The 22,599-nt window shown below is 38.4% G+C and overlaps 1 protein-coding gene across 1 annotated transcript in view; it reads right to left on the bottom strand.

Moving 5' to 3' along the window:
- LOC131075218 (protein DETOXIFICATION 46, chloroplastic) overlaps positions 1 to 22,599 on the bottom strand; it is a 103,373-nt gene that overhangs the window by 4,338 nt on the left and 76,436 nt on the right. Inside the window, exons 6-10 of the mRNA XM_058012050.2 lie at positions 22,336 to 22,474; positions 22,081 to 22,218; positions 21,858 to 21,926; positions 21,578 to 21,688; positions 15,344 to 15,472 (exon numbers count right to left, since the gene is read on the bottom strand). Of these exons, the coding sequence (XP_057868033.2) occupies positions 15,344 to 15,472; positions 21,578 to 21,688; positions 21,858 to 21,926; positions 22,081 to 22,218; positions 22,336 to 22,474 (586 nt within the window). The remainder of the gene's footprint in view (positions 1 to 15,343; positions 15,473 to 21,577; positions 21,689 to 21,857; positions 21,927 to 22,080; positions 22,219 to 22,335; positions 22,475 to 22,599) is intronic.

Raw genomic sequence — 22,599 nt, 5'->3', positions numbered from 1 at the left:
GACACATCTCAAAGAATTTTCTCGCTTCCTTAGTCTTCATTTTCAGCCGGAGAATTCACTTCCATGTCTCCTACCATCTCCCACCAGGTTTTTGGCCATTTCCCATGGATCTCCTCTGACTAAAGGCATGTGAAAAGGTCAAAAACAAAACAAAACAAAAACGCTATTTTCCATCATTCAGCAGCCATGGTGGATGAAGCAGTTAAACCAGATGGCCTTAATGAATTACCCCCAGTTCTACTACAATCAGAGGCACCTAAGTTTAAGAGTGATGATTATTTGGACTTGGAGAGCATCATAACTAAGGACCTTGATATGGATGATCAAAACGTTGCAGAGTAGACAATAGATTTCTGATTTTTGTTTTTTGTTAGCATATCAGCATCGAAGTATCAATATTTTTGAATTTCAATATGTAATGATAATCTAAAATGAAATATGTAGTGTGAGTTTTGAACTCTTCGACTCTTTGGCACAATCACATTTGATATTTTGATTTGTGTATTTAAACTTTAAAGATGTTAAACTTTACCACGGGTATTGTTTTCAAAGTTCTATGTCATGATATTTTTGGAAATTATTAGATCATATTAAAAAAAATGGCATCTTTAAGTACTCCAATCTCCTACTTTTGAAAATTGGTCGTACCGGTACCAGTACCAATCTTTGGAGTCTCCAAGAATACCCATCTCCTGGTGACCTTGAAAAAAATAAATTGTAATTATACTTTATATATATAATTTTAAATATTAATTATATTAGTTATCATTGCTAAAAATCTTGGGTTATACACCCAGGGCCATAAAAAATAGCAATAAGATGGAATTTTGGTAGCATATCGGTTAGCAGTTCCAAAAACAGAATTAACTATCCTACTGTAAAGATCAAAACAAGAACCATATATAGTCCACATCCTTCTATGACTAGGCCCCTCATTGATAGCCTTGATATAATCAGAAAAAATAAGGCCAAGGGAGCAAATTAAGCATGCTCCGCCACACCCCCCATCAAACTTCACACATTTACTGGATTTTTTAATAATTTCCATAGACTAATCACTAAAACTTCATCGCAACAAATGACATTACCAGCAGCTCCCTTTTCAAACATGATTAACTCAACAATTTCCTCTTGCTCGTGGTTGATCTTTGCTTGGCCATCCTTAAAAATTTGAAAGTGCTCCAAGATGAAGTTGACCAAGTTTCTGCCTGGTCCACAACCCCATCAATGTCCTTGTGAACCAGGAATGCCCTTACAACCATAGATATCATGGATGCATGACTCAAGGTTTGAGCCACTTAAAGACATTTGTGCACCCTATTCATTGGCCTAGGTCTAGAACTAGCGATGTCTTTGGCAAGCTTCCAAATCCACAACCCAAAGGCACAATGTGCAATTGGAGATTTGATTCTCTAAAAGATCTACAAACTCTTCAAAAACCTTAGTCATATCTGTTGGTGTTGGAAATAAGCCACACCTGGACCGACGATGGACTGGTCAACGAGGGGCCAGTAGCTCAGTGGTAGAGCACTCCAGCAGCGTATGGAAGGTCCTAGGTTTGAGTCCTAGCTGGTCCATGTCTCAACATGGTATCAGAGCCAAGTCCAGGCTAGGAGCCCCAAGCACACGAGAGGTGTGGCTTAAGGGGGGGTGTTGGTGTTGGAAATAAGCCACACCCACACCGACGATGGACTGGTCCAAGAGGGGCCAGTAGCTCAGTGGTAGAGCACTCCAGCAGCGTATGGAAGGTCGTAGGTTCGAGTCCTAGCTGGTCCATGTCTCAACAATATCCACCCTTCTTCCATCCAACCTAATCTTGGCTGCTAGCTTCGAATCCTTATCCTCTCCCTTTGTCTTTTTTCTTCCACCACTAGATATTGAAGCCAAAGCCCCTTGTAAACCTCATTCCATACCAACCTTGTGTTCTTCTAACTACAATAGCTGCCACCAAATGTTACAATAATTCTTCTACATTTGACTTTGGTGTGTAAATTGCAAAACGTTCGCTATGGATTTACCCAAGATCTCCAATACATGCTATTTCACACATATGCTAGCCATTATGGTAGTACATGAGTGTGATGTCCCGTTCTTAAGCATAATCAATGTGTGAACAATCAGCCTATTTTCCAATTTTTCCCATAGACTAATTGGTAGGCAAGGGAGAACTCCAACTTTCTTGGAGAGCACAAGATTGATCAAGCAATAGGTTTGTTCATAAAAAAGAGTTTATGTGATCTTGGAGAGCCTCGTGATGCTTTTAGAATACAATTCCATCCTTTGGGAGCCCTCCAAACTTCATGAAGTAGTTATTTTTAAATTGAGGCGATACCAAGTTGCTTCAATTGATCATCCCAAGTCCTCAAAAACACTATGGTATGGTCAAATATTCATATCTATCTTGTCTTGATGCTTTCCACAATTGGATGATTTATTAATTTATTAAATAGTTATAACTTAAGTTGTCCTAAGGAGGATAAATTAAAAAGGTAACTAAAGTATAATTATTTATTAAAAAAAATGTTTTAAGTTGTGCTTTCAAGGAGGATGCCTAGGCACAAGGGGGACTTTGCTCACATAGTGAATTATTATTTATTTTGTTGGTCAAAGAGCAAGACTAAAATATTAAAGGTTAGATCGTGTATACCATTATCAAGATTTTTATTGAGCAAGGAGTTAATTAAATTGCAAAAATAATGGTTGTTTCCTTGCTGGCCAACCCATGATCAGCACTCATGATGAAGGCATTAAATGTTTCATCTGACCCTCCCTACATTGGCGTCCAACTTAGAGGTTTTAAATTGCTTTAAATAAATAAATTTACACTTATTTGTGAGGTCCAACCCATGTCCTATTATGCTGGCTGACCCAAAATTGTGGCCATTTACTTGCATTTAAACTAATTTCAAAAAGAAAATTAAATATATTTGCAAGGGCCAACCTCTCTCGATAGAGTCACCCATCTTGGAAGAGTTACATCCCATGGGCAAAGTTGAGAGCAGATGTAAAAGAGGTTTATGAGTAGATCCAAAGGGACTTCATGAGCAGATCTTTGGAACATATTATAGCAGACCTTTAAGCACATTGGAGCAGACCTTCAAGGCAGATCTATAGTTGATTGAAGGCAGCTTTTGTGAAGGGTTTATAAACAGATTCTGAAGAATTCATGAGCAGATTTAAGCCAAAGGTTTGAGCATATTTATGAAGATCTTGTGAAGAAAATTATGAAGAATTCATGAGCAGATTTATGACAAAGGTTTTGAACAGATTTGTGACGATTTATAGGAGACTTGGAGCAGACCTATAGTCAGATTTACAGTAGATTTGGATCAGACCTAAAAGCAGATTTATAGCAGTTTAGAGCAGAAATAAGTGTAGCAATGATAGATTGAATAGAATATATGTGAAGATCATATTATGGAGTGAATAAATATGATGAAGTAAATCAATGATGGAGCATATATGAGTGAGTATGGCAGACGTATGAAGGATATATATGTGGAGAGATTATACAAGGACATTTATGTTATGCTTAATCAGAATAATGGAATCATAGATTGATCAAATGAAGGAGATATAATTGACCACCATCTGTTGAAGAAGCAACATTCAAGGTGGAATTATGTTTTTGGGAGTTGGTGCTTCCTAAAGGAGAGATTGGTGTCTCTCACTAAGTTGGTGGTTATAAGTGAGGGTTGGTGCCTCCAATAGGTTGTTGTGACGTTTTCACACTTTGCCCAAATGCAAATGGGGACCCCGACTTTTTTGCTTGGTAGTGTAGTTGTTTTGGCTTAGTCGTCTAGCTTGGAAATAGTTCGAGCCTTTAACCTCTTGCTTGTGAGGGGATGCAATGCCTTTGTTGTTAGGATGTGATCAAGTCAAGTAGTCTAGCAGCAGTTTAGTCTCCCTTTGGATTGACTTGGAGCCTTTGCAGCTCTAAGTGCTTAGGTGATAAGTGAGAGTCAAGTGATAGGTGAGAGTGAAGGTAGTCATTGGGCGATGCTTCACAATGCAACCTTCAAGTTAGGTCAATGTATGAGTCTTAGGTGTGATGGGCAGTCAAGTAAGCAGGTCAATGCCCTTAGGTTAGAATGTAGAAGCGAGAGTCAATCAAGGTGTGATGATCAATCAATTAACCAAGATAAAGTGCTTAATGAGGATCAATCAAGGTCTAGGTGATGATGAAAGGAAAGAAAACTCCAAGTCAATCCTATGAAAAAGTCACTATACACTTGGTGAAATCAACGAGTGATGAGGTTGGAGTGAATTATCCATGAGTTGCCAAAATCCACAACCTTGAAGGTCTTAATGATGATGTCAAATGGAAGTAGCAATAAGTGAATTTACCCCTTTGAATCCTCCAAGTTTGCAAGCAAAGGCATTGAAATGATCAACTTGGTCCAGCAATGAAGTGATCAACTTGAAGTGGAACCGAGTGATGAAATTTTTCCTTGAGTTGCTCAAATCCACAACCTAGGAGGCATTTTTCCTTGAGTTGCTCAAATCCACAACCTAGGTGATTTTTATCCTTGAGTTGGCAGAATCCACAACTTGTGGAGATCCAATGCTTGATGAGATCCAAAAGAAATGATGAGTGAGAGCGATGCTAACCTAATGCCTCAGTGAATGATAGTGAAGATGCCTTGAAGCGAACTGAATGAGGGGATCTTGATGTTGAAGGTGAATGACAATGATCAATTCATGACTTGAGATTATCCATGACTTGCTAAAATCCATTCCTAAAGCATGAAGTGAAGAAGAACAGTGAACTAACTCAATCCTTTCTTGGAGAATGAGGATCAACAACATGATAAAGGCGAATTGATTGACTGAGTGTTGAAGTAGGCAAGATTGAGTAGTAATGATGATTATCCTTCACTTGCCAAAATCCACGACTTGGAGGTGAATGTGAGCAAGACTATCCTCCACTTGCCAAAATCCACGACTTGACAAAGGTAAGTGCAACATCACGATGATTGAACAAGTGAATGGCTGAGTTCATGAAGAAGTGAAAGGATTAATGCAATCAAAAACTTGAATAAGGGAAACAAATTTATCCTTGGGTCTCCAAAATCCACAACTTTGAGGTGAGAGACAACAATTTATCCTTCACTTGGAGAAATCCACAACTTCGAGGTCATGAGGGTCAAAATCAAGCAAGAGTTGCACTAACAAATTTATCCTTGAACCTTCAAAATCCACAAATCAATGCCCTTAATGCTCAATGTGGATGAGAGGTGAAGTAAGCAAGTGAATTATCCTTGAGGTGGAGAAATCCATGATCATCAAGAATCCATGCCCAAAGCAAATCCACGACTTTGGCAGATCAGACCTAAGTCATGAAAATCAAAACTCTGATGGCAGGGCCCTAATTCGTAATCAGTCCTAAAGACAGACCTAAAGTTCGCAAGGCAGAGCAGAACATTTAATTAAGTCTGAGTTGTGTGTTGTGAAGGTGTAGCGCTAGAACTCCTTATACCCCTTAATCCTGCTAAAAGGGTGTGTGTGCACCTAAGTCAGCCTTTTGAGGGGAAGTTCAAACATTTAAAAGACAGAACAAATGACCTTCAACCTAGCCGACCTATCGTGTCGAGAAAAACAATTAACCCTCAAAGAAAAAGAATGTGAATGCAAACACTTAAGTACAATAAGGCCGACTTAAACATGAAAAATGAAATGAAATGTTTTACATAAGCTGGCCGACTTTAGCAGGGGAGGGAGAGTTAAGACGTTTGAAACATATAAATGCAAGAGGTAAGAAATCATTTTTATACAATAATGCAAAGCAGACCCATGCAAATCGAGGATCGGAGCAAATTCAAGAAGCAGATTGAAGTTTCTCCATGACCAGATTGAAACAAAAAAGCAAGATATTAAAGGTGAAATACATCGCGGCAAATTGAGGGGGGAACACAGACAAATTCCAATCAGAATAGTGACAAATCAGCCCTGTGGCTATCTCTTCATCAACATGTTTATGCATGCTAATCCTTCAAACCTGTCATGCAACATGACACTTGAAATGCGATCAGGCTTGAAGATTAAATTTGTAAAATTCCTTAATTATTTTTTTTAGATATTAATCCTTTTTATTAGCAACATCTTTTCCATTACAGCCAGTGAGACATGGCAGGACAATGAATAGCATTCAAGCAGGGATTACTTCAATAATTGACAGAACTAGATATTCATACTTGCTAGTACTTCAGTAATTGGCAGAACTCGATATTCATTAATCAAAAAAATATGTATACATAGTGCACCTGTCAACTGCTCTGTACTTTGATGGCATGCTTGTACAGGTTGATGCCTACAAATTGAGGGGCTTTATGTCTCTTGTAGGTTGGTACCTATGAATCTGTAAAAAAGTTTGATATAAACAATATTTTGTTGTGGTTTTCTCATGCGAGAGTTTCCACATAAATCTTGTGTTCTTATTTGTGTGGATCTTGGGTATTTTGGATATCATTGCTTTTGAGGGGCTTTATGTCTCTTGTAGGTTGGTACCTATGAATCTGTAAAAAAGTTTGATATAAACAATATTTTGTTGTGGTTTTCTCATGCGAGAGTTTCCACATAAATCTTGTGTTCTTATTTGTGTGGATCTTGGGTATTTTGGATATCATTGCTTTTGTGGTTGTTAAGTTTTGAAAAAGTAAAAGTTGTGTTAGATTGATTCACTAACCCCCTTTCAATATAAGAGTGTGCTCATCATATTTAAGAAAAAAAATTGATTTTGGAGGGAAGAGGAGAAAGTATTATTTTGTTTCCTCCAAAATGTTAAAGGAGGTTGTGAGCTCATTGTTGAGGTTAGACATGATATGATATTTTTTCGTTAGCGTATGAGACAACCTATGTTCATCTATAATTTTCTTGAGGATGAAAATCCTCCTGAAATACTAGTTTCGGGGAAGAAAAACCCCCTAGCTAGTCTTGGTGGCTTGATCCAAGAATCATAGATGTGCCTGTTATTGAAGAATTTTTTCAATTATTGCAAGAATGGATATGTTTGATGCATTTTGATATTCTTTTTCTCATTTCCATGGTGATTTTGAAGGGGTTTGAAATGAGACTACTGATGCAAATAGACCATACCACTTGCAAGCTGTACTTTGTTGGCCACTCCTTCTGCTTGTATAGCTTTTAAGGTTATTTGACATTGTTTAGTCCTAAATGTATAGTTGGTGAATAATCAGATAACACAGTAGTTTCTGCACGTACCAAGCATTCATGGGACAGAACAATTGTACATCATAACATAAATGACAAATGATAATAATTAGACCAAAAAGTTATATCTTTATTCCAATGCCCACAATTGTCCATCCATCCTCTCCCTGTCGAGGTTCCAACCAAACAATATATAGACCCGACAATTGGCCAAGTTGCCAACCGTCACCAACTCCCAACTACCCAACGGGAACCTCTCGGCAACAACAAAACATAAACACACATAACACACTTATAATTATTATTCGTACTAACATACGTTTTTACCCCTAACATTAGCCCCCCCAAAAACGTAGTTGTCTTCTAGACGACTCAGACAAGAGAAACTGAAATGAAAAACATAGCTAAGACCGAGAAGAGGGAGGAGGCGTCCCTGTAGTGGTCACGGTAGGAGGCTGCTGTCCGGCCTAGAGTTTGAGGTTCTTTTTTGCCATTAACTGCCGTTCCCAAGCTTTCTTTACCATGTGAGCAGCTTCCAATAGCTTTTTATCTTTTTGTTCCAACTGTGAAGTGAGCATCGCCCCCTGGGTTGCTAATGCCTCCAAGTTACCCATACTAGTTTTTGCTGGTACCTTATCGGTTTCTGCCTCCAAGTCACCCGTACCAGTTTCTGCTGGTACCGTACCGATTTTTGCTGGTATTGTACCAGTTCCTGCTGGCACCGTACCAATTCTTGTTGGCACCATACAAATTCCTGTCGTACCCGTACCAGTTGCTGTCGTACCAGTACATGTTGGCATCGTACCAGTTTCTATTGCACCAGTACATGTTGGCACCGTACCAGTACTTGCCGACAGCGCACCAGTTTCTGCTGACATCGTACCAGTTTTTGTTGCCGCTCTACCAATTTCTGTTGTCGTCATACCAGTTTCTGTTTCTGTCGACGTCGTACCAATTTCTGCTACCGTCGTACCAGTTTTTGTTGCCGTCGTACCAGTTTCTATTGCCATCGTACTAGTTTCTGTCGACATCGTACCAATTTCTGTTGTTGTCATACCAATTTCTACTGGAACCGTACCAATACTTGCTGGTACTGTACTAGTGCTCGTCATACCAATACCTGAACATGTCATACTAGTACCAATTACCTGTACGACGACCTCGTTTTTCCCTAGTGCCAACTTTTCACTTAGCTTCACATGGATGGCCCAAATCTCTGCACAGATATCCTCAAACTTTTCATACAACCGCTCGCTGCGTGTACAAACACCGCGAAGGAGGGGATTGTACGGATCCTGCACGTACGTTTTGTCTGTTTTTTGACCGTACGGTCTTTCTCCTTTATCCGTTGCTAGTCGTACAAGATCGTATGACTTAGTTTCCTATGGGTGCAATGTTCCACCGTACGATATTCCTCCTCTTGTAGGTCGTACACCATACGGGCTATGCCAGTCTCCCTTCTTTGTCGATCTTATGTCGTACAGATAACTCAAACATCCCTCGACTGGCGTACGTTGTACGAGTGATCTAGTACGGGGTTCCAATCATCCCCTACGAGTATCACCCGCGAGTCCTCGTCCTTGCCTAGATTGATTTTTTTCACATCCCTTTCCTCGTACTTGATGGGTTTATCCCATTCAAACTAGTGGGTTGGCATGTCGTCCATTTGTGCCATTCCCTCTTGGTATCTACCGCACTCCGAGGAAAAGGATTGTTCTTCCATCCCGCTGCTTGATTGTCCTATCTCACATATTTGAAGCATGTGACACTTTGGGTGGAAGACCTCATAGTCCTCCATTTGCCAATGAAAAAGTCCCGCCAGTGAACTGGTTCCATCCTCGGAACATTCGTCCAATTCCAACACTCCTTCCTCGTTGGGTTCTTTCCCTCCTCTGTCTCCTGCAGAACCCCACTCCCATCTATTTGAATCTTCTGAGTCGGAGTTCGATGACTCGAGCTCTTCACTAACGGACTGGTTCCTTAGATCAATTACATACTTATGACCATCACTCTCAATTGAAAGCGTATTCCTTTTCCAATTGTGGTTAGCTTTGGCCATGATCAACCACCCCCTTCCTAGAAGAGCGTCGTATGCTTTCCTTTCCAGAGGGATGACTACAAAATCTAGAAGGAAGTGTTGCGTCCCAATTACCACCTTTTGTGCCATGAGGGTGCCAAGGGGTTTGATGTCGTGCTGATCCGCACCAACCAGGTGGAAGGTTGGTGGCCATAGAGTCGGCTTGCCGAGGTTCCGCCAAGTTTCCTCCTACAGTACGTTGACTCCGGAGCCACCATCAACAATGGTGTTTGTCAGCTTTTGTCCCAATATATCCATCTCTACCACTGTGGGTTTCCGTCCGACGCCCACCGCTAGTAGCATAGAGTTCATGGCATCCGTACCGGATCCCTTCACCAAGTCCGTACCAGACTTTGTCATCGTTTGGTGTTCCTGACCGATGGTAGTGTCCCCAGTTACATTTGTCAGAGCCATCCTTAACTGTGGCATGGTCTGTAGAAGGTCCAACACCCGTACGGGTATTGTGGTTTGTAACATCTGCTTGATGATATTCTTCTCTGGTTCCGACCGGACTAGTGTATCGGCAGCCAGGTGCGAGGCCCTCCGCTCTCCAGCCATCGCTCGCTCGATATCCGCCCTTGCCTCCTGGAGTCTTTCTTTTTCTATGCGAGGGTCCAAATACATGGCTTTCTTGTTCTGCAACCTTGTGATTGCCAATACGTCTTCTCTTGATCCCTCCACATCGAGCATGTTCACTCCTTTTTGTTTTGGACAATCTATATCCTCGTGATTTCTTGGACCGCACCATCTACACAGCAAACTTCCTACATCACCTCCGTTTTGGCATTCTCGGGCAAAGTGACCCCATTCGTTGCACTTCTTGCACTGAATCATGGGTCGCCCCTTCCCGTCGTATTGAATTCTGCTCCTCAGTGTGTTATTATTGGATCTGTTGTTACCCCGATTGTTTCTATACCCTCCAAGTGAGGCGTCAGAGTTTGTGGTTGGCTTCGGTGGTGTGGCTTGGTCGGGTTGGGCGTAGAGCACTTGTGTGCTCCGTGCTTTCAAGTTGTACAGGCATTCCTTAGTGGAATGTCCCATTACTTGGCAGATGTCACAGAAAACTTTACGGGGACAACTTCCTTTAGTGTGTCCTTTAGTATTGTAGTCAGTACATCATAGTTCTTTTCCTTCCCTACCACTTTCTTTGTCACCTTTTAACTCCTTCATCATCCTCATCATATCCTTCCGAAGTGCTTGCACGGTTTTGGATCCCCCGTCACTATCTTCGTCCGTGTTGTCACCATCACTGGTCCATCGCTTCCCCCAGGATGTCTTGTTTTCACTTTCAATATCCATGGCGCGGTTGTATGCTTCATCGTACGATGGCGGAGGGACTACTTTCATCGTCCTTCTCAAGGATGGTACCAATCCTTCCACGAACCACCGCTTCTTGAGGCCATCTGTCGGCTGGTTCTCCATTTTGTTAAGCAATTCCCTCAGCCTTCTGTTATATGCGCGCACACTTTCAATTTTTCCTTGTTTGGTGTTGTAAATTTCCGCCACAATCTCGTTGTCATCCCGTAGGAGTTTGAATTCTTCCTCGAAGGCCTTCTTCAGATTGCTCGAGGATGTTTTATGCTGAGCATCAAGGTTTGTGTACCAGTCAATAGCTATTCCTCGCAGAGTGGCCGGAAATGCCTTCACCCAGTAGTCCCGGTCGTCCTGGCCATTTGCTTCCTAGATGGTGACGCATGTCTTGCAATGCCGTACAGGGTCCTTTGACCCGTCGCCCATGAATTTTGGAATTTTTTGTTTCTTCAGGGTGTGCCATCGTTCTTTTCTGTGCAGTTTTATGCAGTGCCTGGAAATGGCTATATGCCGAGAAGGTACTATGTGTCTGGAAGGTACCGTACGCTCCTGGTTTGGTTGGGCCCCTACCAACCGGGCTTTGGTCACCTTCACTTCTATAGTCCCTCCTTCCCGAGGTTTCCGGATCCGATCTTCCTATTTTGATGCCCTCCGACAAGGACAGGTTTTTAATGCCGGACGTCGCTTCGAAAATAGTGGCGATTTCCTCGTGCAAGTCTCGTACCGCCTCCTCTCCTTGTTCGGAAAATTCCAATTGGGTGCTTTGTGATTCGGTTCTAGAGTCTTCTTCACTTGACGTCAAGTGTGGGGCCTGGTCGACGAGATCTTCCTCCGCTACGTCTGGAAGTGGCAAGTTCCTGGCGACCTCGGCCAACTCCTTCCACGTACACGGTTTTTTGCCTCTCCCGACTACGACTCCGACTTCTATTGTGTTTCTCCGGACTCCTCGAGTCAGCAACCTCTCTTAGTTGCCGTCTCCTGTCAGCCTATTCTTTTATGCGGAGAGATCGTCGTACAGTTCCCTCGTTTACTCCTTCGGTAGCAGTGGTACGTCTGTCTTTGTTCGGTCGTAGGGGCATCAAGTACCAGAGGTATGGCACTGACTGGCCTCCCTCTCCTCTTCCTCCCTACGACTTCGTTCCTCGTACTGTCGGAGAACTTGTTGCCGCCGAAGTTCCTTTGCTGTTTCCTCCCTTTGGTCTTGGAGTGCAATCAAATTCCTAGCGAGTAACCTTGGAATACTTCCGAGTAGGTCAAAGAGGGGGGTGCTGACGGTGAGTTCACCATGTACCGTACCTTCCGAGACGGCTCTCTCTTGAGCCTCTCGCCGTAGGTACTGTGTGACCAACACGTCCCACAACTCCACCAAGTTTGCCGTCAACTGATCCTCTCGTTCCTCTTTCGCGGTACTCTCTTCATGCGTGTTGCTGTCCACGACAATTAATTGCTAGTTAAATGGTCAGCCCATTAATTGCTTCCGCCTGCTGCAATGGTTATCTCCAGGTTCGTTCAGGCAACGGCGCCAAAATGTTTAGTCCTAAATGTATGGTTGGTGAATAATCAGAAAACACAGTAGTTCCTGCACGTACCAAGCATTCATGGGACAGAACAATTGTACATCATAACATAAATGACAAATGATAATAATTAGACTAGAAAGTTATATCTTTATTCCAATGTCCAGAATTGTCCATCAATCCTCTCCTTGCCGAGGTTCCAACCAAACAATATATAGACCTAACGGTTGGCCAAGTTGCCAACCGTCACCAACTCCCAACTACCCGACGGGAACCTCTCGGCAACAGCAAAACATAAACACACATAACACACTTATAATTATTATTCATACTAACATACGTTTTTACCCCTAACAGACATTCCTTTCTTGCTGTTTGAGTTTTATAAACCAACCACTGCAGGTCGTACATGTTGAAGAGCGCAAATAACAAATATGGAGGCCATACCTAGTACCTTGTTAGGCATACTATGTGAGGGAGGTGTGAGTGTGTTAGTGTCCAAGCGCTCCATTTTTGCTGTTCTTCATTGATGAAAGGATGATGTTTAGGTTAGGGAAGCCCGACCCTCAAGATCTTAGGGTGAGATTCTTCACTTATATGTGGTTTTTGAAGTTTTTGGTGTGTATTGTTCCTAGCAGTTATATCAGACTCGTGCAAATTTTGATTTTCTCTAACAGTTTGTTAATTTTCAATTCTAATGTGTTTGGGGTGTGTTAGTGGCAGATTGGAGTGCTTATTTCATGGTTTTTTCAGTTTGGAGTGAGCTTCCTTCTTTTTCAATGTGTTGCATTGGCTAGCAAAGTGGGTTTGTAGTGTAACCCAATTTGTATCTGTTAGAGTCACTTGAGGGCTCAAGCTCCTTGTAAATACTGCAAAATGGATGCAAGATAATTTTATATCAAACTATGATCAATATGCAATACATCAAATCATGATCAATGCCATTCAATGCAATGGATTAAGATTACAAAGAGAACCGTTTAGTTATATAGCTAAAGTGAGATATAGGATTAAACAAAATTATGACAAGTATCTTAATCCTATGGTATGAGACAACAAACACTAAATGACTTGAGGGAAAAAGAAGTCAATGGCAAAAGATAGGATAAGAGCTTATGATAATTGAGACTTGTAGAAAGATTTTGAGGATCTAAGTAAACTTGACATGTGAATAGGACCTACTAGGTGAACTAGTTAGGTAGAACACCTTATTCTCACCAACAACCCCACTTAAGTGCAGCTTAGAGAGAAGTACACAAACACAACAACAATGGATCCTGGCTACCAGGCCATGTTAGGTATCCATGTACAAATGCAGATCTTATCATTAGTCCAGTTAGTAAGAGGGCAGTCTGTCAAAATGAAGAACAAAGATAGTCATAGGTTTTAAAGTCAAAAGTGACTGAAAAGGGTGAATCTGACAATTACAAATTTTAAATTATGTGTTAAATTCCAATTTTCTACGAGTATTTGCATTTTCTACCTAATATTCTTAAGGTCGTAACTTTGTCGTACTCTATTGATGAACTGTCACTCTATTGATGAATCTTTTCAAATCTCTCTTCTTCTTCTTATCAAAGCATATCCTTGAACCTTTGACAGCTTCTCTCTTTGAACATCTCATTCTCTTTACACAATTAGGTCTCAAAAAATGATGAAACAAGGTGCCAAGAGTCTAGGTAGACTAGCCATTGATTGCTTGACGTATTCATTCAAGACCAGGATATGATATCCTTGGCATTGTTAGACTAACTGGGTGAACAACCTTCTTCTTGGATGCATCTATGAAATGCAATGATCCACAAGAAACCAAATTCTTATGTCATGTCTCAATCTTGACTTTGATACAGTTGTTTCAAATGAAATCATCTGCCCATGAATAATTTTTTACCGAACCTTCATAACTCAAGGAAAAAGCTTCTCACTGGCGACCAACAAATGTCTAATATGACCTGAATCTGAAAAATCAGAGACAACAAAATATCAGTGATACCCGGGGATGCGTTTCCTGGAAAATTTTAGCCATTTTGGAAACAAAAACATCCTGGGGACAGGGGGTCAGTGGGAAACGTCTCTGCTTATTGGAAATGGGGATAATGCTGAGGGGGGACTGACGTTCGTCCCTAGGATGGCTGGGGACACCTCAGACATCCCCCGATCGTCTTGAGGACGGCCTTTTGTCAACCCTAAAATGCCAACGTATTTAAGGGAAAAAATGGTCCAATCTCAAAACTTGTCAGTTATATGAAATCATTTTACACTTTTGTCATCGTATTTAAGGAAAAAAATGGTCCAATCTCAAAACTTGTCAGTTATATGAAATCATTTTACACTTTTGTCACACTATGTCAATAGTAACTCAATACAATGTAAATGGAATGACAGTACAATTTGCACATATAAATTCATAATGCCTCATCTACAGTTGAAATAATTGAGTATGCAATATATCACTTGTTAGTTATATGTTTCAACTAGATATCAACACTACTTTTACCAAAACCTACTCGTGTATGCTACTCTACTGACACTAAACTCAAACATAATAATCAACATAGTAACAGATTGCAAATATGAAAAACATTTACTTTAAATTAATTAAGCACAAAATAGGCCAAATAGCCAATAACATCACTATATTCATTGAAAAAATATCTCATATTTCAGTACTTCAAACTTCCATTCCACTCATAAAACATGGGCAGCAGCAGTGGCAAAGATGAATGATTTAAATTTTAGATTTATCAAATGTTACATTGTTATAATATGAATATATTTGAAATTTGAAATTTCCCTATATATTTTAAATTTTCCCTAATTTTTATATAGCCGTCCCCTCTGCCGTCCCCTAAAATGGCAAAAAAAAACATCTGTCCCAGAACCCATTTCCCCGTCCCCCCATCCTAGAAACTCGGGCTAACATAGCAAAATATAATGGAAAAATAAAAATATAGTATGTATGACAAAAATATAAATATACACAAGAATATAACACTGACTCTATATTCATTACTCGTGTACAAACTACAAAGTATAACAATATCACTAGGAATATAAACAATGAGAGCTGCTCAAGTTAAACTCAAAAATATAAATATAAAGATCACTCCCAAAAGGCTAGCCTGTTGACAGACATTGAAGATCACCCCTTGGATTGACATTAATTAATCAAAAAAAAAAAACTGTCTCAACTTACAACATGAATCGATTAAACACATTTATTTCTGCCTCCTAAATTTTTTTCCTAGCAAAAAACATCAATGTTTACCTGTTTGATGATGGCTGCATCTCTTGTAAACATCTGGGGGAAGAACCATGGCATTGTGCTAGCTAAAAATCCCAATGAAAGGCCAAATATTGTTCCAATGATGATCAGTGACTCTAGCAATTTCTGTGCCTATAAAACCAGTGCCATAATATTAGGATTCAAACACCAAATATTGATTCAATGGTGCTATTACTAGCAAGTTAATTTTAAATTCCAGTGTGCTTACAATCATCACAAATGAAACCGTTATATAAGTAGAGCATTGTTAATCAACGTCAAAAAGATTGTCGCGCATGATTTACAGCAAAGCTTCTATGTAAGTTAAATAAACATGTACTTGGGACAAACAAAGTCTAAAAAACAGCAACATAAGAGAAACATAAATAAGTTACAGCAAATTATATAAAAGAAAAACACTTCGAAAAACAGAAAGTGTCAAATAAATAAAGTTAAGAAAAAGTAAGGTTGTGGATTTCGATTAATACAATCAATGATTTTAATTTGTATAATGTTCTGTATTAATATGAGGCCAGCAATTAAAAAACATTGTATGTGGGAATTTGACTAAGTTTGGGGTATGGAAAGATATTACTGTTGATAGACATTTGCTTGTGATATGTGCATAGGAAGACATTTTAAATCAGACTATCAAGAGCAAATTTGCTACAGGAAGGCACTTAAATCAGTTAAACAAGAGCTCAAGAATTGATTTCTAACCCTCACAAGCTATGCTGTATTTAGCTCAAGAATTGATGTCTAACCCTCACAAGCTATGATGTATTTAGTGATCAGTCTTACATAGACAATTTGATAAATGTGAAGGCAGACTCAAGATGATGACTTCGAGGGATTTCAGAGGTGATTTAGTATGACATTTCATCCACATTGATGTATCTGTAGCTGGATCAGATTTTAAATTTTTAAATTTCAGTAGTTTCTGGAGTTTCAAAATTTAAGTATATTGCTGTGCCTTTGAGCTAAATATATGCGTGCATACAATTGCTCAAACAAAGATATTAGAAGATAAGAATTGTATTAGTGTTTTTAGCAGCAAGTGGGTAAGTAACAACATTGGAGCAATGTCCACAATGAAGGAGAAATGTGACAGTGGAATGAAGTATTAAACATAAATCTAGCAACTTGAGACATCCTCAATTGGTGATAGATTTATAAGTTCTTTAACTTATTTTCTTCCCTGCCTCAAATTAAACATGTGTTTTGAGGATTCATCTGCTTAGCAATTTATTTTTGCATGAAACTCATATGTTGCATGTTAACCATCCTTCTTGTAACTTCTTAGCTGAATTAATTGACATATTGTTTATGCAAATTTTGTCAAGGCCCATTCTTAATCAATGCTTTAAAGAAAAACTACTGTAACTTGATATTATCTAGTGTTATCCCTAATTTTTTTCATGGGCGAATTGGTTAAGTGAATTATGCAGTCCCTTTGCTATTCACAGGGCAGGATTCACTTCTATAACTACCTATCTAGAATGTACAATGATGAATTTTACTGCTTTAGCACACATTTACAAGGAATTTGCTGAACATTACATTTGTAATGAAAAGAAATAGCATTCTAGAAGTAGCAATAGAAGACCTCCTGTCCCTAACTCGCATTAATGAAGAAATCCACCCAGAATAGCATAGAGCAATGGAGTGAAGAGAATCTTTAAAGAAACAACTAACATTGTATAGTGAAGTCATATAAGGATCATAATGTTTTGAAATAAAGTTAGTCTAGCAACAAGGAAAATAGCCTAGTTCATCAAAGAATAATCCTATTCACTAAATAAATGGACAAAGCGCACCGCCATAAAATGCAATGAAGTTGCATTCATTGCATTTTATAAAGAATACGAGGGGAGATCATAATGGCAACTCAATCTCCAAAAATAGCAATACTTTCCCAAAGCCCAACAGAAAAAAATAAGAGCTAAAGAAAACTTCGCATAGAATCATCTAAAATATCTAGATCATCTACATAAAATCCACCTAGGCAAGATGAAATATAGGGTGCAATCATGTATTATTTACACCATAGATTTAAAAATTTGTAAACAACTCACCTAACTTGTCAGTTCTCATGTGTCAAAATTGCTGCCAAGTCACTTGCCCAGAAACTCAAGGACATTTTGTGTCAAAATTTAGCAATTTTTTGGCAAAAAACTTGCCCGATATCTATGAGTCCAACCAATGCAAAACATCAATCCATGACAATAAACATTAAAGAAAATATTAAATCATAATAATTAACTTCTTATTGGATGTAGGCTTTAATAAAGTCATTCAAACTTTGGGATATACTTTTGTCTTTTATTTCCCTTTATAATGTTCTTTTTATTTATCCCAAATTCATAACATGGGTTTCCTCCCTTGATTGTTATCCTTTATAAATAGAGTTTCCTTTCTGATTCATTTAATGAATATGTTGGTTATCTTTATGTGCTCAATTTCCGTAATGTGGCATCAAAGTCCAACTAGAGCCAACAGAGTTTTGTGAGCATGAAGACCAAGGAACTGATACCAATAGAGATTGATCAAAGCACTAGTGTAACAGAATAAAGGGCCAAAAGAAGGATTCATACAACAATACTACATTATATCATACGTCAGATCCATACAGAATTTTTTTGAGGAAAACTGTCAGCAGAGCTAGTCAAATTCAAGAGTTTTTAATATAAAAATTGTTTGGGAAAGTTTGAGGTTGACTAATTAGAAAACCAATGAAACCGTGGGTCAAAAGTTGCAAAAAATTACAATATTTTTTTCCTCTCGAACATCACATACAAGAGTTATAAAAAAAAATTGTGGGTTTTTCATATCGTTATCACAGGTTTTTTGGATGAAAATCACATGGGTCTTTTGATCAAAATCAGCAAAAAATATTCACACAATTAGGGCATGTTTTTACTAGTACCTTTCTTTTGCTAATGAATTTGCTACTAGGGCATGAGTTTTTAAGCTAGATTTGCAACAAGTGATTCGCTAAAATTGCATATTTGCAGCAAGGAGGTATTTTTTCAGGTGGCCTCATTACCCAGCATCATGCTAGAAGGCAGCCAAAGATTCTCTACTAAAAACTACAATGCATGAAATCACCATATATTAACCACTTTCAATTACAAATACCTCATAGGTATTGTCCTTGGTAAGATCCCCATCTAGCAACTATGCATAAAGACCAAGATAAATTTGATGAAAGTGATAGAGAAGTAGTAATGTTGATCAAGTTGTACATGACAGATTAATTGCTTCTTGAAATCCAAAATGGGAACACTTCAACTAATGTTTGGTAGCATTTGTTAGATCTTCATAAGACTTCAAACAAGTTTAGAGCTTTTTCCTTGAAGAATATGTTGTTTTTAATCACAATGGATGAAGAGAACTACACAAGATCAAGGACATCAAAGATTAGTTGACAAATACTGAATTAAAAATGAAAGAGCACATAGTGAGAATCATACTATAAAGATTACCACATGCTTAGAAACATTTTATTGAGACCCTAAAAATCAACTCTACAAATGTTAACCTAAAGTTTAAGGAGTTGTGCAATAAACTCTTACAACAAGATATACATAAGAGACAATTTGGCAGTAGCAGTGAGATAAAAGGTGTAGAAAAATCCTTTGCAACCACAGACAAGTGCAAAGACAAATGGACATAGAAGAAAGGCCTTCGCAATAATTATGACACAACAAAGAATCTCAAGAACATCACATGACATTACTATATTAAGATAGGATATATGAACTTGAAGAAGCATGGTAGAAAATAGTTAATTGATAAAAAATTAACCAAGGAGGGCCTCAAAAAAAGGCTCATATCATAGACCACATTGAGAAAGGAACCCTCCATGCATTCATGGCCAAAAAACCAACAAATCAATCCAAAGCATCTGCTCAATACATAGATTCAAGAGCATCAGATTACTTCATCAACAAGTAGGATTAGTTCACAAAATACTCTACTTGCAATTCTTCTAAAGATTCAATGATCTTTGGTGGTGGGGAGGAGTACAAGGTACTAGGCAAAGGGAATGTGTAGATATCCTCTAGAGGGAAAGTGTTGATATTTTTCTTATGTGACATTACCTCCATCTAGATGTCATCTTTAGCAAATACAAGTGCTACATAGTTGACAAAGAGACTAAGAAGACTATATTGATCTTGAAGTAGAAGATCATGGAATATACAAACTACTTGACATTGGACATATCAAGGAGCATGAGTCAGTAGACAAGAGTGCATCAAACATCAGCAAACTTTCACATTAATGACATGGGCACCTCAAATGACCTACTTCTCTTGGTTGACTCGAAAATTTAGTAAATGATCTTCCTAACATCCAATAGTAGACATAGGATGTTTGTGGAGCTTGCCAAGCAAAGAAGTAACAGAAGGCTCCACTATTAGTTGCTCTTGGTTGTCTAGTATATTTGCAGAGGTTTGGAAGTCTCCATGGTGGGTCTTTGAGGTACACTACTCAAAGTCTAAAGACAATATTAGTACCTAGTCGCACTACATGAGCTTTGGTACCACATTCTATTGCAGTTTCATAATGTACCCTCTTGAGGGATTTCCAATCTTTGCCCTAAAATCATAAATCCAAGGCAAACTCGCTAGTTAACAATTTCCTTTCCAACATGAACTTTGGTGTAAACCCTACAATAATGTTAGCCAGTATTTGAAATGCAATTCATAAGACCAATTAGAGATCTAATAGCATACAAATGTTCACTTATAATCAATTGTACTAATAATCATTTGCAATATCCCTTAAATAGCATTCCATTATTGAATCATATAATGTCCATTGAACTTAAAAAGTAAATAAGCAATTAACATCACATACTTAAATCTATAGTTTATTTCTAGAATGCAACCATAATAGGGGATTGAATGAGGCAAGCACAATAGGGTGCCCAAATCATCCTTCGCACTAAAACTAAGACTATCCTTGTCTTCCCATTGTGAAGACTAAGACTTCCTTTTCCTATTATCCTTGTTGTAGCATTGTCTCAAAACTTTACCATACCTTCCTCACTTCCTTCAAATTGAGAAAATTGCTTGTCCCCTGTCATATTGCTTGAGCATCCACTATCAATATCCCATTGATTTACTTCATTTTAGACATGGAAGGCTGTTTGTTCAATCATAGATTTTTCTTTCTTTTGTTTCTCTTGCTTTTTTTTCCAAACTCTTGTAGGTTCCCCCTTTTGCTTGCCACGAGTATTCTCCTTGTTTTGTCTAGGAGGTTCCAAAAAATCACTTCTACAAAGATGTGTTGTGTGACCATACTTGTTGCACTTATAGCACACAATGTTGAAATCCATTAACGGAGCAAAACAGTTGTAATTTCTCTTTAAGAACCCAAAATCATTTCTTTCACATACTCTACAACCCATTGCTTTATGTCCACACTGATTGCATAAAAATCAATGACCAAACAAAGAGTTTTGGAACATGGCCATGTGGAATTGCCTTGGAAGAACTGATCTTTTGAATTTTTCCTTGTTGTCTTTGTTAGGGATGTTGGTAATCTGTTAATAATGATGCCTCTAAGATCAACAATCCTTCATAGGATACTTGATTGGCAATTGTTATTGAGGAAGAGAACAAGGAAATCATTGAGACAAATGGGTATGAAGCTTAGACCACTCTATCTATGAGTATATCAACAGCTTACCAGCCCATTAACACTGGTAATATATATCGTCACATCACTACTCTGAATTTAAGGCTTTCTATGACCACCAATCAGCCCATTAAATATTTTCAACCTCTAATCTCACTAAAAAGAAACCAGTAACCCATATCTTGTCACTTCCCTTTCAAGAATATAATCAATCCTAATTAGTTCTTTCTGGTAGTTCTTAGATCTGATCAGTTCCATGAAACTCTCTCAATATTTTACTCGGGGGTATTATCCGGGACTTTTCATAATACCATATGTATAACTTCTCTTTTATCAAATATAATGGAAATAAAAAGCACATATAGGCATTAAAGAAATGCAATAAACCATTTCACAATTCTGAATGATTCCTATAAGATGGATAATTAAATGCATGCTTTGAACTAACCATGCATCCTAGTTAGGGAAAGCTTCAAACAAAGTGCTACAAGAAAGAGAGCAAAGTTTCAGTTTCAAATAACAAATATGAAGGAAGTTATTAAATCTTATAAATGAAATGAACATTTTGGTTCCCCATGGAGAGAGAAAAACCTTTCTTATATTACGGTTGATTCCATAAATAAATTCAGGCATGAATGACTGGGCAGTTTGTGCCAAAGGCTCTCCCGATACAGTGCACAGAGAATAAACACCAATCATAACCTGTTTTAATAAAGATATAAAATAAAACAAATGATGTATTAGATTATGACTCAAACTAGCAAAAACTGCAAGATTGACTAAAGAAGAAAGTAATATCAATCTTTCATCTCCAATTTCCAGGTATAGGTAGAAAACCGCAAAAGGCTTATGGTATATGATAAGCAATTACTTGATGTGCTGCAAGAGTAACCGCTCCCAAGGAAGTAGCCAGATAGGTAATAAACGTGTAAAATGCCATCTGATTAACAGACAATGCAAGAAATTTATACCATGAAAATGCCATCTGATTAATAGGCAGTAAATCCAAAATTGAAGTAAACAATCAGAACTGGATATACAATCAAATATATTTTATTCTTAATAGAAAGCATAGAAGAATGGTAAGTTATTACCTTGGACATCATCGTTAAGAGTACAGGACCAGCGATTTGAAAAATTTTCATTAGCTCCCCAATAGAAGGAATTACTATTGCAAAGGGATTGTACCCCTTGTGATGGAGAGATTTCAGCATAAAAAGTGCTGCAATGCTCTAGATTTTATGAAGGACAAGTTATTAAAATCCCTGTTGAAAGTAAACAGTCTATAAATATCAACATTAACTATTTCTTTCCTACAAAAATGATATAAGAACTACATAAATTATTACCTGGGAGATTGTTGTAGCCCATGCCGCTCCCACAATCCCATATCCAAGAAATTTACATAACAAAATATCACCTACAATTTTTATAAGACCTGTTATTGCCAACACCTTCAATGGCCCCCGTGAATCTTGCATACCCAAGCTGACAAAAGATAAAAACCGTGTCAACAAAATCAAAGAAACATTTATTAAATACCAACTGAATTTACATAAGTAGTTCTCCGAAGACATTCAAACACTAAGATTTACATAAATTTCAGCCATCAG

The sequence above is a fragment of the Cryptomeria japonica genome, chromosome 11 (assembly GCF_030272615.1).
Source record: "Cryptomeria japonica chromosome 11, Sugi_1.0, whole genome shotgun sequence".
Classification (NCBI taxonomy): Eukaryota; Viridiplantae; Streptophyta; class Pinopsida; order Cupressales; family Cupressaceae; genus Cryptomeria; species Cryptomeria japonica.
Note: the sequence above shows the minus strand (reverse complement) of the source record. Positions and strands in the feature narration are given on the sequence as shown.